This window comes from Ixodes scapularis, unplaced genomic scaffold (assembly GCF_016920785.2).
Source record: "Ixodes scapularis isolate PalLabHiFi unplaced genomic scaffold, ASM1692078v2 PGA_scaffold2__306_contigs__length_199485367, whole genome shotgun sequence".
Classification (NCBI taxonomy): Eukaryota; Metazoa; Arthropoda; class Arachnida; order Ixodida; family Ixodidae; genus Ixodes; species Ixodes scapularis.
In genome coordinates, this window is record NW_024609857.1 from 25,102,214 (window position 1) to 25,115,950 (window position 13,737).

Sequence of the window (13,737 nt, forward strand, 5' to 3'; positions counted from 1 at the left end):
CGTCTCGGCTGTCGACGTAAGTTCGTTTTCAAAAAAACAACAAAAAACCGGGATATTTTTTTTTTCTAAAGTTACATCAGGATTGTATTTGCGAAAAGCGTGAACATCGGAGATAGTATTACTCTAATATGATAAAATCGAACGATTAAAGATCCAACATGGTTGCTCCATGGACAAAGTCTCGACACTTTCCACGGAGGAGTAAATCGCGGTTTGGGCTTTCGGTAGCGTGCTAGTCGGTAGATATCGGAGCAGGAAGTTCTCTTTCCTGCCTGTATTTTTGTCCGTAGCGGTGAATCACTCTCATCATACATTTTCGACCGACGACCGACTGTCGACAGAGCCTCACGACGATGTGTCACATTTGCACATTCGTTAAAGCCCTAATTAACCATACCCGGCACTTTTTTTTTTTTTTTTTTAATTTTGGGGCATTTAAGTTTATATAGCAGCATTCTTTCCTATCACAAAACCGCGTACGTGTAAAGGTGACTATCGGTGCTCGGGCAGTTAGACAAGTAAAACTTAAGCCCAAAAAATTATTACGGTTCTTTTTTCTTTCTTTTTTTGCAGGTTCCACCTACTTTTTCTCAGGAAGGCGACACGGAAGCGACTTCAGGCAAGAGACATTTTCGCCGACCCAGACGTACCACCACAGATCGACCAAGCAACATCAGAGGCAAATGCCTTCCGCCTCCCTCTCAAAAAAAAAAAAAAAAAAAGAAAAGAAAGATCAGCTTTACGCGACAGCCATCTGCACCCACGAAATAAATCCCGAACACAAAATTCCAGCACCGCGCACCAGAGAGAAAACCACCCCCACCAAAAACAGAAACGACGGCGGCACCGTCGACGTACGTCACAGGCCACGTGATCACCTACGCGACGTTTACGCGCGCAAAATCGCCATCATCCCCCGCCGCTCCGAAGCACGTGGCGGCGCTGCGCGCGCTCTTTTTTTTCTCCGTCACGAAAGCGCGCGACGGCGAGGCCGGCGAGCTGCGGGCAGGCAGGCAGTGCAGCCGCGCTTTTTTCCCCGTCGGCGTGCCATCGGCAAGCACCACCACCACCGCCGCCGCTGCTGCTGCGTCGCTCTACGACGCAGCGTCGCCCCGAAGCCATGTCCACTTCGCGATCGTCGGCACCGTCGTCGTCGTCACCGACTGCCAGCAGATCACCACCACCGACGGCCACGACACCGAACCCAGTGTGAACGCGAGAGAAAACGTCGAGTGCTCGGATAACGGGAGCTTTGCTCGCTCGTGGTGCGGTATCTTCGAGTCCACGGATGCTGTTTCCGCCAGCTCGTGCCGCGGCGACGGCATGACGATTGTGCGGCGGTCGGGGAAGTGAATCGTGCGCGTTCGGATCGCAAGGTGAATCACGCCGACACCGAGGATGTGGTCAGTTTGTCGGGCGCTCCGCGCCGGTGACGTGAGGGACGCCGGAGAACTCGCCATCTTCCGAGCATCGGCGGCGGTGCAGCGGCGACTTCTCCTGATGATGATGATGATGTTGATGGTGACGTCCGATAGGGCGCGGGCTGACGGTGAGTGATCGCTCCTCTTTCACTTCTCATCCGCATCCTCATCTTCATCCCTCGCGCCCGTCGTGGAGGGATAACACCTTATCCCGGTTACATCATCATCATCATCCCGGATACGCGCTTTACGCGAATGTATTTCGATGCGTAGGCTGCTACAGTGACCGAGCATGGTCCGTTATTGTCAACAAAACGTTCACTGTAACGGATGATGCCGATAACCATTTTCTACATCGTGTTTATGAATGCTAAAGACAATCTCTACCAGAATTACACTTCAGCCAAAACCACTGACTTCTTTTTTTTTTTTTTATGCTTACTCATAGTATCTTGGGATATATCTGCCTTATCGAATAAAATATAGCTGTTTAGATTCGAACGTTAATTCATTTCTTGTAAATACTGCCAACACTTGCTGATTATTCCCAGAATGTGCGACAATGTTTCACGTCGACTAATTCATAAACACATGCAAGAAATCATATTTCACGCAGTGAAATCATCACTCTGTATAATTTATGTCGTAAAGACAAATATTGTGTCCCGGACCGCCTATCGACAACGACAAAAAATGGCCACGTAACGTAACCTCTAACACCATGTCTGCGATCCAATACTCGCCGATAGCATGATTGTGTCTCTGCAACCTTATGATCGCAAGAACACGTGGGTGCAAGTGAGACTATGCTCAATCTCCTACACGTCCCTAAAAATAAATACATAAAAAACAATACCAAACTTACGAGTCATTTTGTCACTAACCGTCAAATGCCCGAGTGCATGGATGCACAGCAGAGCACGTGCCTCATTGAAGCTAGGTAAAGTATTCCTGGATTTAGAGAACGACGGATGTCACGAAACCCAAAAGAAATCCAGAAGAAACAAAACTGCATAATCGCTGGAAAAAGGATCACCCCCCCCCCCCCCCCCAAAAAAAAAAAAAAAAAAAAAAAAAAAAAACATTATAGTGACCGTCAAAGGCGGCAGCTAGAAAAATTAGGTCTCCACCCTAGGTACTGTTTTCAATCTCAAGATGTACACACAAACATTAAATAATATAGATTATGTAAATAAACAAACTAAGCGACCAGCCCATACAGCGTAACCAACTCAAGATCGCGTGTTTACGGTGCTCGATCAAATGGCTGCCTGATCCTTCAAAAAAGAAAAACATAGCCAATTGAAAGTGAACCCAAATGAGTCTAACTGCTCCAGCACGCAGCTTTCTGTTTCATCGGGCAGCGGAGCCCTTCGTTCTATTTCTCTGGTACATTGCACCAGAGTTACATCCGCCCCTTCGTAGAAATTAGCCGCAAGCGACGGTTTTCCCGCTCAAGAAAACAGAGAAAACTAACTGCTGGCTGGCGCCGTCTCAAATGCCGTCACGACCCCGAAAGGAAGGGTATCGTCGGCTAACGTAACTCAGTCACCAATTAAAGAGGCAATTACACGCAAGCAGCACAGCTCTCTCTTGGACGTCAAGACGCTGTCCTCGGAGCAAAACATGTATCTCCAAGGGCAGACAGCATTGTACAGTACAGTTCAATGTCTCCAACTGGAGCTGTAAGATGGTACAAAATATATACTAGGCTCAAAGTTTTCCTTGTCTTCTTTATTGCCCCGGAAATATCGACAACGCGTTGATGACGGTGCTGGCTGTTTAAGTCCGATTGTTACTATTATGTATACAATGTGACATTGAAGGCGTTGGAATGATGGTAAAGCTGGGAGTCTCATGCACCAGCATAGTAGAGCGCCTTCGTACGGACGCTTGATGGACATACAAAGCTTTGAGCATCCGTTGTGTCGGACCCAAAAAAATAATAATATTTTAACAAAAAAGAAAAGAAAGCAAACAAACAAGCACAAAACGCCTTTCTTTATCTCTGCCTGGAAATACAACCGTATAAATGTTCAACTATTTGTCCCAAATATTTGTGGCTTCTACAACCAAAAAATTTAAGCTAAACTCTAATTTTGAGGGCAAAAAGAAAAAAAAAGAATAAAAAAAGGCCGAATAGGAGGAAAATATCAGAAAGATATGGCACATCCATCATCTGTTTTATTACACACATACATCATTCCGTATAATCAACCGTGCTTTTCCTATCTCGCGTCTGTCACGCCGTTTATTTTGCATTCAACTTAAAACATTAAGTTTTACAAAACGCACACTGTAAGAAATAACTGTGTAAAAAAAAAAAAGAAAAAACCCACAAAAACAGAAAAAAGCTTGGCAGCTCTTTTACGACAAATTATATTTTCGTCTGTCCCTGTTTCCGTCAATTTTTTTTTTTTTTTTTGTAAAATTATTGACTTTTTGTTGCTTAGCCTAGTAAAAAAAACAGTTTCTGTTTTTAGAAATCTGAAACAAAGCTTTTGTAAAAAAGAAAAGGAAAAAAAGACGGGTTCCTGTTCTGGAAGTTTGTGAAAAAGCAGTCTGTTTTTTTCCCGGTTGCAAGAAAAGTTTTACAACAATAAATACCAGCGACGCAGTTCGCTGTTATGTATTTATCGCAGTCAAACTTTATCTCCCCACTCAAGCTCTAAATGCGCCACAATGCACTAACACCTACAAACGGAACAACACACAAATAACAGCAACACTACAGCCAAACCAATCTCGCACCCTTCTCTACGAATGCCATGACATTTGTCGCATAAACACGTAGAGGCTGACCAAATATTACTCTTAATATTTCTTGCAAATTTTTCAAAGAAATAGTTTATATCTCTTAATCCAGCGAATTAACTAATAGCAACAGTAGATTATTTAACGAAAATGTATTAACGTTTAATATTGATTTGATGAATCATGTTAAAAATACAGTATTGACGCTGATTCCCAATAGAGTATGGACTGTGTACGAATTATAAGATATCAGTATATTATTCAATTACCCACTGCACGCGCTACCGGGAAAAATACGAAGAAATAGCCTATAGCAAAATGCCGCCATACCACTGTCAATGCTAGAGTGCCTTCATGTCCCGCTCGAACATGAAGGCACTCTAGTCAATGCCAAGTGCTCGAGCCAGGAGACGGGCGTTCACGCCGATCGGGAGCAAAAAGAAAACAACGCAAAAGTGTTGGAAACAAAATGGTCATGTCTATCTTGTACCTTGTATTGCAAACAAACATTCCTTTATAAAATAATTTCTTTTAACTATGGCTTCGTACACTGATTTCATATTCATCCGTATTGCAAGATGTGAAAAATAAAGTTTTTTTTTTTTTTTTTTTTAACAGTAATTTGACTACGTGGGAATAACATAAACTCTGTTTTCTTACAATTTAGTAAAGTGCTTACTCAAAAAAACAAAACAAAAAAAAACGACTTTTTTTTAATAGATTTGTTTTTTTTTTTTTACCGTGATACAAGTATCGTTAGTTTGTTTATTTACAAAAAAACTTGCGTTCCTGACGAATAACGTAAGCCCTGCTTTTTAACCGATAAGCGAGTCAGTATTTGAATCTAACAAAACCGTTTCCTTATTTTCACCGAAATTTTCTCCCTATTTCTCGTTATGTTACTTTTTTTTTTTTTTTTTTTTTTTACGGTGAATTTTTTAAAATTTGTTAATGTGGAAAATTTTCTAGCCCTTGTCTCAAGCAGCGTCACACGCAAACGTCGCTCCCCCCACACAATTGGACGTGAGCCGGAAAAAAAATCTTCAGCATTCCTACAAAGACCCTGCCAGACAGACGCCTTGCCGGCCTTGAGATACGCACGTTCGGCATCTCTTCACGGCTCAATTCACGCAGTCCTCCGATAAAGTGTAAAAAAGGCAACATTCTATCGAAGGCCGCCGGACACGTCTCCATGAACAACAAACCAACGCCCATGTTGTTGTTGGCTTGACAGCAATGATCGCCTTCGAAATTCCCATGTTGTTGTTGCCTTGGCAGCAACGATCGCCTTAGAAATTTTACAATTAAATAAAAAAGGAATGGACGTGCACTGAATATCATTTCGACCGGGCATTTCAAACACACGTTCCATCCACCACTCTGCCGGACTTTCTCCATCGTAATTTTTTTTTTTTTTTTTTCGTTTTCACGAGCAGTTAGAATCTGACGACGTGACAAAAACATCTAGACATCCGTTTGAAAGACGACTGCTTAAATATTGGAGAGACACAAACGTGAAAAGACACGGAAAAGGCTCGCGAAAATACGATTACGCAATGTAGTAGTGCCTGGTGTTAAAGTAAATCTAGAGATGCAAAAAGGCGTAAGAATATACTGGCGTTCCTGCAGTTCACAGCATTCATGTCCGAGTCAACTTTAAACAGAACTTCCGCCGCTATTATAAAAGCCTCCAGACAGGAGCCTTCAAAAAGCCTTTGAATGTCCATGAAACAGTTGTATAACTTTACTTGTTGCGTAATGGTGACCTGAATGCACGCGTGATTTGAAACAATTGCCTTTACCATTGCTATGCACATGGGACTTGACCAGGAGACTTAGATCAAATGTAATACAATGCAAGCTATGTTATTCTGGAGGAATAGCCTGATGCAATATCCATCTAGGGTCTGCGCAGACCCACTTCGACTACACTCTGGCGTGCGCATACCCCTAGCACGACAAACGTGGGCGGACGCGCGTGCTGAGGGCAGAGCTTCAATATTCAGTACGGAACTCAACTCTCAACCTGACAGACAAACTATAGATGCAGTGTAATGTGTTCCGATACCATACGATCTTTAATCGACCGTGCTACACGACAGCACGATGTTCAATCAGCAATGGAAATGTTTTGGTGTACCCAGCAATAATCCTCGTCCGGTCGAACGCGCTCAGAATGATAACAAGGCTGCGACTTGCATCAGCCAGCCAACCATGAAAATTCGGTCCGTACATCACATAGCAGCACCCACGAGTGTGCTCTTTATCCCAAACGGCATACAGTTGCGTCAGACACCTGCGGAGCTCGGCTCATTCCGCCGACAACGAAACAGCTGCTTCCTGCATGCACCGTTCTTCAGCCCTTTTTTTTTTTTTTTACTCTCTTTTTTGTTCTTGTCGCCCGCATGGCCCAAAAAGTAGTTTTGTCTAGCAGAACAAGCATAAAAACGACACACACACACACACACACACACAAACAAACAAACAAAGAAGCATGACATGGGAACAGTGGCACCTCCGTAAATTATGAAACGGCTCCTCACATCTGCAAATCACTGGAACTGGGATCATTACGATCGAACTTGCAACACCCCGAGGCTCGGTCGGCGATGGAGCGTACACGAAAGAAGCGTCGTCTATATTTATGGCGGGACGAGTAAGAAAACAAGAGAAGGCGAATATGTTACCTAAATGTTCATTTCATATGGCGGGAGCTCAGTCTACAGAGATGTGGTGATATCCTACTTCAGGAGGTCCGAGGTACTCCGGCGGTTCATGTCACGTGACAGCACGGACAAACACACCGGGTGCCGGTAAGGATTTTCGGGTGCCAAGAGACGAAACCGTTGCTCCAGAGTGAGATCAAGCGAATTTAAGATAAATGGCCGACTTCAAGATTTCGGGCTCCAGTCTGGATTTTCACCAACATATGTTCAACATAGCCAGTCAGGCGCTACGATGTCTTGATACTGTCTCGCGGTTAACAAGAAGATTTCGCCGACCACACTGCATTCGCTCTCTTTATTGTTCACTTGTCCGGCAGCGTTTAGAGTTTGCATCCTCAATTTGGAACTTTGTGTCCTATAGCAATTCAATCGAAAATGCCCAGCGGAAGCTTATTCGTATTGTGTAAGATATACAAATAAGCCGCAGCCGTTTTTATAGCTACGGCTCTGTTTTGGAAGGCGTTGGCCTTCAGACTCTTCATGGCAGGAGGCTTGCACGTGACACAGGCACGTAGCCAGGGGGGAGGCCCATGGGGCCCGGGCCTCCCCCGAAATCTTCCAGTTTGCTGGGACCTCCTCTCCCCCCCTCCCCCTCATAAAGCATTTTGTCATGGGCGGCGCCGCCGCCGCCCCCCCCCCCCCCCCCCCCCCCCCCCAAAACAAAATTCTGGCTACGTGCCTGACGTGACATGACATTTTTACGCAATGTACGCAGTACACTTGGACTGGGATGAGCTATTGTCGTCGCTGTGTTTCAGAGTCCCATCTGAGAAAACGCATAAATATCTGCACACTGTTTATACAGATATCCACGTCAAGTGTCCAATGACAGGGTTGCAAGAGACATACAATTGAAAATTTCGGAACACTACATTTTTAATTCATTTTTTTACTGGGCTTTTGACAACAGTGTTCCTCATATATTATTTATGCATTGCATCACTAAAACATTATATGTCTGACGGACAGATCTGCATTATTTTGCTTGATTTGTTCGATTTTGATGACCTTTAACTCTTGCTTTGGCAACGACAGTGACTGTTTTATTCGACGAAGAGTACCGTCCTGTAGGCCTCTCGGCTGTCGAGAGGCACTGAAAGAATCAATCAATCTATCTATCAATCAAATAATCAATCACGCAGTCATGCATGCGCGGGTATATGTACAACACTGGCGCGTCTTTGTTCAAATACTCCGATTAGAAGAACTTTGGGTATGTGTGCCTGTTGCGACCACTAAAATATAGAATATATAATGCCGAACATCTCCAAATATTTAGACAATGAAAAAACGAAATCTGGCAATCTCTTTTTTTATAATAATAATAATAATAATAATTTTTTCAGTCGTCCGCTTGTCGCCTAGAGGGCGCGAGTTGCGTATTACCTTGGGTTTAAGCCAGACATGTACAAATTACTCAAAAAGGGTAGTTAAGTTAAGTTACTGAGTATCGACGCCAAAAGTAATTAGAGTAGAGTAGAAATTACGCATTCGTAGTAGTAATTGAGTAAACTACAAACTACTGTAAAAAGTAATGAGTTACTTTGAAGTTACTTTCGAAGTTACTTTTTTTATATTTTTGTGGTAGCAAAATGAACAGCAGTTTTGATCAATGAAAAACCCTGCGAGCTTAAAATAAATGCAGTCTATTTATGGCTTGCGTTTTCACCGAAATAGTTTACTCGTTCGCAGGAGCAATTGACTTTCAAAGTTCTTGATAGGAGAGTTTTCCCCTTTTCCTTCTAAAGACGTCCCCAGCCCAGCTAAATAGACGTTCCACGGGCTGGATGGAACGGCAGGGTTGAATATGAAAAAGAGGCTGTGCAGGGTCGGGTAAGCGAGTGTCGGCATCTTAGGTGTCCATGACGTGACTTGTGAGGTTTGCCTCGGGTAGAGGGTCTTTAATAACAAACTTTCCTCCTTTTTTTTTCTTCGTCAAGTTGAGATTGTCATGACTGGCCCCTCTTTATTCCGACGTCGTTCTGAGAGTACGCTGAGTGAATGCACCAGACCGTCAAGGGTTCAAGTCTCGCGCCACGACGATGAGATCATCCGGGCGACTGCGCGTCCCGTTGTACTACTGAAAAAAAAAAATTGTTTTGGTTTAACAGAAGATGAACCAAAGTATACTTCGCCGCTGACGTCGGGTCCAACAAGAGGATCTCCCAAGGGTAACTCGCAATCCTTGCCGGCGACTACAATATTCTGACGCGCCTGAATTGTTTTTAACAAAGAGGAGGTCTCCCAGGCATGAATGGTCGGAAGGACGCGAAGGATTACGTGAACAAGCATCGTCGGAACGTGCTCCCATGAACGGATTATCCGTACCAGGGTTTGTGCACGGGCATAGCCTCCGGAGAGGAGGCTATGGCACGGGGGAGTCCGGCTTTGCAAAGGCGTATGCGTTGACGACAAGGCGCCCAGCTGCGAGGTCATTCCAGTGGCGCCTCCCGTGGAACCCACCGCTTGAGTCAGAACTCACTAAAGACAGACAGTCGAAAACAACAACCCCCCCCCCCCCCCCCTGTCTTTCACGGTTGCAGCTGGGAACGCGGCGCCTGCGTGCATTACCGGATTAGTTCAATACCCGACCAAGGCTTGTTCAGCATCTCTTCCTGCGTTCGTCGTGCCGGTGTTATGTTTTGGCTGCTCGTCGCTACCTTGGCCCAAGGACGCCTTCCCGAACAAGGGGGCCCCTTGTTCGGGAATGCCACTTCATCTGCCGGCGTCTTATTCAGTTCTGCGCTCAAACTTTCGTGATGGGCAAAATTAGCACTATATAATTTAGAAAGTAGTTAGTAATTTGAATAGAAGTTACCTGAAAAAAGAAGTTAAATTAAACTACTAATTACCCAAATCAAGTTGTAATTGAAAGTTACCAAGTCACTCGAAAAAGTAGTTAAACTACAGTAGTTTGAGTAGAGTAGTTGAACTACGTCCAAGTCTGGTAAGCATCCATTTATCCTGTAGGATTTAGACACAAAGCACTTGGAAGGTTGGTCACGAGCAATCGGACAAACGCACAACGTAAGAGACAAGGTTACTTTGTCTTGTCGGTTGTCATTGTATTTTCTGCCTCATGTCCGAAGGATGTTACAATCAACATCACTGGCGGTTTTGATTCGACGAAGGGAGCAGCATGTACAGTCCGTGGTCACAGTTCGCACAAACAAGCCATCTGTTGTTTGTTTTCATATTGCTTTTTTTTCCTTATTTGCTGTGACAACTAAAGCTGTCATGAAAACTAGTAGCGTCGTGGGATGTGTTCATCCAGGGCACCATCGCAGGGGGTAACGTAACATCTGGTTTTCCTTAAAAAATTGTGCGCGAAACACGAAAAAAAAAAAAAAAAAAGCACCGATGTTACGCTGGCACTAATCGTGTCGCGTAATATAGAGCCACGTCACACTAAATACAGTGGCTAAAGAGAGCAAAAAGTTCACTGAACCTAATAAGATCTAAGAAGGTTCGTATACATCAAAACCAGACGGATCCCGAAGGAATTAAGTATGACAAGAGTTGCGATACATACATGCACAAACGTAAAAAGCACGTGCGTGTGCAGTCCCTTGCCACACATGCTTATTACTTCTCTTCTATATATATATTCTTTTTTTTATTACGAAACGAACAACGAAAAAGAGCTAGAGACCCCCCAGGGCTACCACCCGTCATATACTTTCGGTATCATGTTGCGGTGCCCCGTTTGGTTCCTTTGATTCGTTCATAAGCTTATTTCTACCCTTAGCAACAAGATTCCAAGAAACTTGGAATTCCACACCAAAGTATCATTCACAGAGGGAGTTGCTGATTCCAGCGCGTGCGGCCCATTCGCCACGCCACATTCGCAGCTGCAAAAAAAGGGCGGCGATCGGGCCAAGACATACGTAAACAAGACAGCGTCGCGACACGCACATCAACGGTCACAATCAACGGGGAGACGCAGTTTCTACTTCTCAGTTCATCGTCCCAACTCCGTCAAGGAAACTCCTCGCCGACTTTGTTTACCTTTACGCTATCGACGGAACGAAAAAGAGCCGCGAAACTTACCGCTTTCCATGCCATCCCCGAAGACCCGAGGCGACGAGTTTTTGGCAACGGTCGCGGCCATGTTCGAAAACGGAACCGGCGCTGACGTCATGAGTCACGTGGGCCGTCAGACGGGACCTCCTCTCCTACTCGCTCGCTCTCGCCTCCCGCGCGCGCGCATTTCGAATGGGATTGTTTGTTGTTTTTGGCTGTTATGTCGCTCGACTCCTTCAGCTGCTCCCTGGAGCGTTGATATAGTTTGTTTGTCATACTTTTGTTTTCAAATGTAGCAGAAGGAATACCGTGTACGAGCATCTTATGAATTTCTGAGCCTACGTGCTAATTTATTTGTAAGGGGATTCAGGTGAGGACCCTTAATTTGGCGGCTGCCGTCGCTGGGTCACTCTTACAAAAGCGAAGAAAACACAAACAAAAAACTTTACCCTGAAGTAAAAGTAGTGTCAAACGACGGTGATTCTGGAAAGACGTATTGAAAACCAAATTCTTAGTTCAAAAATATTACATTCGTAACGAGCATGTTAGGAGAAGTGTTCGAAGCAGTAAAAAGAAGTAAAAACAGCGGTCAATGTGCTCACCAACTTATGTCAAAGGAAACCAATCACTAATTCCGTTTCCAGGAAGGCCGCCTGCACGGGACAAGTTCATAAGCTTATTCGTTTTAGAATTCTTTTCTCCGTTGTTCATATCCCAAACTGACAGATGTGTACCACCCCCAAATAAGCACCCAACCACAAATCGCAGCACACGACAAAGCAAACAAAACGCATATTGTGCGTTCTTTTAGCATCCGCTCTTCCCGACCAGAAGCGGAAAGTTGCCACACAACGCGCTAAATCTGGAGAGAAAGTGATCAGTCCCTTCAAGATATACGCTCGAGTTGTCGTCTTAAACGCTTCCAGCTGGAGCTTAACTCGATTTGGGTAGCTTGCCTGTCGTGAACGCCGTATAACCCTGAGGAAACATTTCTCATTCGGTATTAAACTGCGCGCAGCAATACTGGTGCGGTTCAGACTTTGACCATTCAGGAGCCCACGGTTTCCCTCCCCTTTTAGCCAATCATCGCAGCTCCCGCTTGAAGCCATCTGCACATGGTGTCCACAGTTTCAAACTTTCAGATTCCCAGGGGCCTTTAAAAATGCTTCAGTTCCCACAATAATAGCGGAACGCAATGTTCAGCTATTATTGTGGAAACTGCTATCATCTCTAAAATCTCAATCGGGTTGCTTGAAATTGTAATTTCTGTTTTTCCTTGTTTGGCACTCCAACCAGACAATTTATACCTTCAGATAGTTCTTCAAGTACGATCCGCATTTCATTCACCGTTTTATATTGCACCCCCGAGTCGTCTATCCCCTTTCTTCTTTGCACGTATGAACATATCCATCTATGTTTCTATTGCTCGTTTGCAAGGCATCACAAATCTATGGGCCTGCGGCATTGTGGTGTCTTTACTCTCCAGACTTAAATAAAAAATATAAATACAATATGTTTCCCAACTATTTCTTAACCACATACAAAGTCAGTAGAGCAGTAATCACTCACCTCCCAGGAAGAAGAACATAATAATTTGAAAAGACTGTAGCTGTCGAAATGATTATAGTTAGCGGTTTCTAGGTGTTGGAATATAAAACCATATAGCACCGAGAAGTAAACCTTTCAGAAACGTTAAATATAATACGAAAATAATGTATTCGTTGGAAACTAAGATTTTCCATATATCACGCAAGTGAACAGGTGTATGTATACATGATCATACTTCTCGCTTCGTAATGCAATTTCCTGAAGACATATCTACGTAGATTGCGCGCATAGCTGCGGGCTGGCGAACTTTCACCACGAACAAAATCCGAGAACGGAAACAAACAAAAAGTCAGAAAAGAAGAAAGTAATAGAAGCTATATAAATATTTGTAGTGAGCGGAAAGTTGGAACTTCCTAAAGCTCTGGGAGAGACAAAACACCGCGAGACCTGAGCCTACTCACAGTCCCAGCCATTTTTTTCTCTCTGATGTAAGCTTGAAGGTCGACATTCGCATATCAGTTTTATAACCGGCTCCTTGACATTTTCGCCTTCGATCGAAGTGTACGTTCACATTCGGGTTTGTTTCCTCTTATGCGCATCGGGCACATGAAACAAGATAAAACAGACTGCAAGTTATACTGTATTGCACGTCCTAGAGCTTTAAAACCGTAGAGCCAGTGACATTTTTGCGACGGAGATTGTTCATGAACGACGACAAAGCGGGAGATACAGTGGTATGGGAGCCCATTGAGTATATTTGAACTAAAAAAAGAAAAGAAGAGTATGCGTGGAGTTAAGAAAGTACTTTTAAACGACGAGGGGCAGATGTCTACGCCGTCGCGACGGGGTAGGTACTTTCTGAAATTCGATAGCTTTCTGAGCATCGCAGAGAAAAACGTAAAAGGGGGGGGGGGGGGGGGTGCATGGCGGCTGGTAAATGTTCGTAGACCCGTACGTTTTGACGCGCGTATCTCGCAGCAAGAGAACAAAAAAAAAAATATTTAAATAAAACAAAAAAGAAGATATTCGTGCAAAAAAAAAAAAAAAAATTGCAAATGTCCTTCGTTTCGTTGTGTGTGTACCCCGATCTGCTTGCAGTTCTCTTGCGGTCATGAAGACAGGAAACGGGGCAGACACCTCCTAGAATAATAGAAAGAGAGAAAGAAAACTAAATGAAAGGTTGTGGAGAGATCGTCATACTTACAAACAACGCCGCCCGGAAGAATATGTGTCGACGGTGGTTTATTTTCCTTCCATAAGTTAAA

At 44.1% G+C, this 13,737-nt stretch overlaps 1 protein-coding gene across 1 annotated transcript in view; it reads left to right on the plus strand.

Annotated features, from left to right (window-relative positions):
* The first annotated feature begins 918 nt into the window (after positions 1–918).
* The window catches only part of LOC8031411 (Down syndrome cell adhesion molecule-like protein 1 homolog), a 136,470-nt gene continuing 123,651 nt past the window's right edge, over positions 919–13,737 (plus strand). The window contains exon 1 of the mRNA XM_042291779.1: positions 919–1,549. Within this exon, the coding sequence (XP_042147713.1) occupies positions 1,399–1,549 (151 nt within the window). The 5' untranslated portion in view covers positions 919–1,398. The remainder of the gene's footprint in view (positions 1,550–13,737) is intronic.